The following is a 4,347-nucleotide window of genomic DNA, read 5'->3' as shown; positions in this document are numbered from 1 at the left end:
CAAGAAATATTCTTAGTTGGTTTTCATAAACTTTTTCCTCATTTTCAAAACATTGCATAGCATTTGTTCATTAAAAACAACATACGACGACAAGGTCAAGAGAGTGACTTTAGTCCAAGTCTAGGTATCTTTCGTGGAATTCCCAGCTGTTCAATGCAACTAGACGGTAAAAAACCCACGTTTGGTGAAATCTTGACAAACACACTTGTCCTTTTTTTTCTTCAATGACTTCATACTCAAAATTCTTTAACTTTTCTCATGCATGGTGATTACTCCTTAGAAAGCTTCACCATCTTCATCATCTCCTTTTACAATTAGAAAACCCTTGTAGTAACCCTCAAGTCAGTGTTTCTTGTGAACATCAAAACCTGAATCCAAGAAAAGTTTTTCTCTCCATGCAAGTAAGCAACAACCGAGTCATTCATTATACAACATCCTAAACTTGGTTTCTCAATTATTGATTCCTTTGTTTCTGAGATTTTTATATACAAATCAGAGTCTCTCTATAGTCTAATATTTCTTTAACCTTTTTGTTCACAAAAATTCCGAGGTGGTAACTAAATCAATTTGTTCATCATGACACTTTTGGTGTGCTACAGAAAGACAAGGAAATTGTTGTTGAAATGGAAGAAGGCAGTCATGAGAAGAAGAAGGAAGAAACCCTACCACCTGGTTTTCGGTTTCACCCCACAGATGAAGAACTCATTTGTTACTATCTCACAAACAAGATTTCAGATTCTGATTTTACAGCAAAAGCAATAGCTGTTGTAGATCTCAACAAATGTGAGCCATGGGATCTTCCTGGTACAGTTATATATCTTACACAAAACCATGTTTTTTCGTTCATTATAAGATTCATCAATACTTTATCTCATACATGTACCTCACTTTGCACTTCCTTTTTCCTTTGCACACTCATCTATGTATCAAGAAATCATAGATCCGTATGGAAACTGTTTATATTTGCTTCATTTTGTTCATAAATTTTAGTACTTATTACATATTTGATCTAATTTGCATCCATGTTGTTCTGAAAATAGTCAACGCCATCTAGGGTTTCTCTATGATATACAATAACTACATACCCTTTTCACAGGCAAGTGATCTACTTGTTCCATCAATTCATCGTGTTTCATACTAATTTTTTCTTTTTATTTTTATGGTGAATATTTTGAAAGGAAAGGCGAAAATGGGACAAAAAGAATGGTACTTCTTCAACCTAAGGGATCGTAAATATCCAACAGGTGTGAGAACAAACAGAGCAACGAACACAGGGTACTGGAAAACCACTGGAAAAGACAAAGAGATCTTGAACAGTGTTACATCGGAGTTGGTCGGTATGAAGAAGACTTTGGTTTTCTACAAAGGTAGGGCTCCCAGAGGAGAGAAAACCAACTGGGTCATGCATGAGTATCGCATTCATTCAAAATCCACCTTCAAAATCACTAAGGTATTGCACCTAAACTTATTTATGACTAAGATACTCAATTTTAAATTACCTAAGAAAATATTTTAATTTTACTAGTTAATTAGAAAAATACTTTTGAAATACAATTTATTCCAACTTCATGAATGACTTAGTCGTTGAAAATACAACCACAGATAATTATTTGAGAAATAATATTACTAAATAAACTAAAAGTAGTTAGATTTTTCTATAATTATATGTATATATGTGTATGAGAAATTTTTTTATATGTAAATTAATCTAGAATGTATAAATTATATATGTACTTACTGTGCCTCCTTCAATAACCAATTTGAAATCGAAGAGTAATATATACCCTCCAACATGTACTTAGTGACTAATTTTTTGTAACTAAAAATTTAACCACTATTTTGATTACTAAATCACAAATAATTTTTGTTCACTAATTCCGTCATTGATAGTATATATTCTTTTCAATCACTTTTCAATACATTTTCAATGGGTAATAATGATTTGTTCACATTTCCACGTCTAAAATTAGAACATTTGAAGTTAATTTTTTTTTTCTGTTAATGGATATTCCTAATCTACAAAATTGTTATTGCTATATATTTTACTTCGTACTATATCTCCATGATCCAAATTATTTTTCCTATTTATTTATTTCATCCTTTTGATGGTTATGTATTAACTGTTATGTAACTAACAATTTTCATATAATACAAGTAATTAGTTGCATAAGACCTTAAATATGCAAATAAATATAATATAATTACGTGTTAAGTATTTTATGGAGCACAATATGAAACACAGAAGTTGAGATAGATTTGGGTTTTAAACTTAACTTCACAAAACCAACTTATATGGTAAGAAATGGATTCATCTTTATATTATAATTTGGCCTTATCTCTAGTTAATGTGAGACTTTCAACACACTTCATTTAGGTCTGATAGTGGCCCGACAACGAATGAAACAGAAAATCCAGATAGATCTCGTTGGAAAAGACTCCAACCAATCTCTAACACTATATTAAGAAGTGGGTTTTTAACAACATATTTGTGTCTCTAAATAAATTTATCTAATATAAATTTATAATATGGATTATCAAATATCATACGATTTGTCTAGTATTTATGACACAAAGTCTGACATACAGCAAGATGAATGGGTGGTTTGCCGGGTGTTCCGGAAGAGTGGTGGTGCAAAAAAGTTCCCCTCAAATTCAAACCACAGCAGAACAGTGAACCCTTATGGTGTGGAAGTTAGCCCTAGCGTTGTGCCACCTCCAATGATGCATCTGGGTGACCCTTCTGCTCATTTCAATTTCCTTTATGGATCAAGAAACTACATGATGAATCCTTCAGAGTTCAGAGCAACAGTTTCCATGGCTGCCACCGCACACACACAGCCCCTTCTGAGGCCAATGATGGCACCACCACAGCCACTTTCTGCTCACACAGTGGCCCAAATGAATCATGATTTCAGTTCCAACATGGTGACACCTGCTGCTCTTGCTGCTCACAGTGTAGACTATGGTGCAGACATGACCAATGCAAATTCTCATGGCAATAGGTTCATGGGCATGGACCACTGCATGGATCTTGACAGTTACTGGCCTTCCTACTGAATTCGGACTCTTTATAAGTTTCATACATTTATAAAAAACATTCTAGTACTGAAACTGTAGTTGGATATCATCAAAATGATTATGTTTTTTTAAGTGTTTTATGTCTCGTTCACGTTCAGGTAAAACTACTTTGCACAAGACTTGTGTTTGTGCCAAGATAATTACCTTTTTCAATTGCTCTATAGATTGATAACTATATATATATATATATATATATATATATATATATATATATATATAGACCTCCTGGTAGTGTTTTTAGATGCTAATTTTTATACACTATTTCTTAGTGGGTCTATTCATGCTACTAAGTAAGGTTCAAGTGTGATTTAAGCTGTGTTGTATGCTTAATCTTTGATTATAGTTTAGCATTAATTCTGTGTTGGTTGCGTTGTCGACAATTCAGACTGAGATGACGCACACTTATACTTTATGCTAAAACGAAAAATTCCTAAAAAAAATACGTAAAAACATTTTTATCACGTAGAATATGATTATTATTTTTTAAATAATTAGCCTCTTAATATGATTACTATTCCAAATGGATCCCATGTTTCGTACCAAACATGTGTTGAACGACTTGGTTTTTGCCTTCTATATATTATGTTAATATATTTTAGTGCGAAAACTTTTATGGGAATCACATGTTAAAATTATGCATGATCAGAGATACCTAATTATCGAACTGCTTGAATTATTATTATAGTTTGCATGAAATTGGTTCAGAACGTTTCTCCTCAACCTTTTTTAAAAATAATTTGTAGTCGGGATTAAAAATAACAGATGCTTAATATTTTAAAATATATGGTAAGACAATTCCAAGAGGCCTCTTATCAATTGAGGTATATTATGTATATATAAACTCATGTTCATCTCTTATTTTATTAGATGTGGGACTTTGTTTGTACCTCACATCCTCCCCTAAAACAACATCCTCCCCTCCCTACAAATGGTATCAAAGTTCATGGTTCATGTCTTTGATCGAGCTCACTTGAGTACATCCACTAGTACACTAAGAGGATACTGCACCAGTTACTTTTGCTTTTAGGCACCGGTTCTACAACCGAGGCATATACCGGCGAGGTAAAAAGGGGTAGGTTTTATGCCTCGGTCGTGAACTGAGTTAAAAAGAATAGGATTTATGCCTCGGTTTTTACGTAACCGAGGCAGTAACTTGTTTTTTTTTTTTAAGCTTCAGGATGTTGTTGATGTTTGTTCTTATGCATCACCCATCTTCCACTGCCACCAGCATGATTTCCCACTTTCAGAGCTACCAACACAACAACGCAA

At 33.2% G+C, this 4,347-nt stretch overlaps 1 protein-coding gene across 1 annotated transcript; it reads left to right on the top strand.

Annotated features, from left to right (window-relative positions):
- Window positions 1-297: 297 nt before the first annotated feature.
- LOC108336956 (NAC domain-containing protein 100) lies at window positions 298-3,222 on the top strand. The gene is made up of 4 exons (XM_017573398.2): window positions 298-401; window positions 600-804; window positions 1,179-1,450; window positions 2,587-3,222. Exons 1-4 carry the CDS (start codon window positions 396-398, stop codon window positions 3,055-3,057), a joined length of 954 nt encoding a protein of 317 aa, XP_017428887.2. The 5' UTR covers window positions 298-395; the 3' UTR covers window positions 3,058-3,222.
- Window positions 3,223-4,347: the final 1,125 nt, after the last annotated feature.

The sequence above is a fragment of the Vigna angularis genome, chromosome 7, assembly GCF_016808095.1.
Source record: "Vigna angularis cultivar LongXiaoDou No.4 chromosome 7, ASM1680809v1, whole genome shotgun sequence".
Classification (NCBI taxonomy): domain Eukaryota; kingdom Viridiplantae; phylum Streptophyta; class Magnoliopsida; order Fabales; family Fabaceae; genus Vigna; species Vigna angularis.
Note: the sequence above shows the minus strand (reverse complement) of the source record. Positions and strands in the feature narration are given on the sequence as shown.

Excerpts from the sequence above, each read along its gene's own strand:
- LOC108336956 (XM_017573398.2), top strand. Across the intron at positions 805-1,178 it reads TGAGCCATGGGATCTTCCTG|GAAAGGCGAAAATGGGACAA; the intron begins GTACAGTTATAT and ends ATATTTTGAAAG. Across the intron at positions 1,451-2,586 it reads CCACCTTCAAAATCACTAAG|CAAGATGAATGGGTGGTTTG; the intron begins GTATTGCACCTA and ends TCTGACATACAG.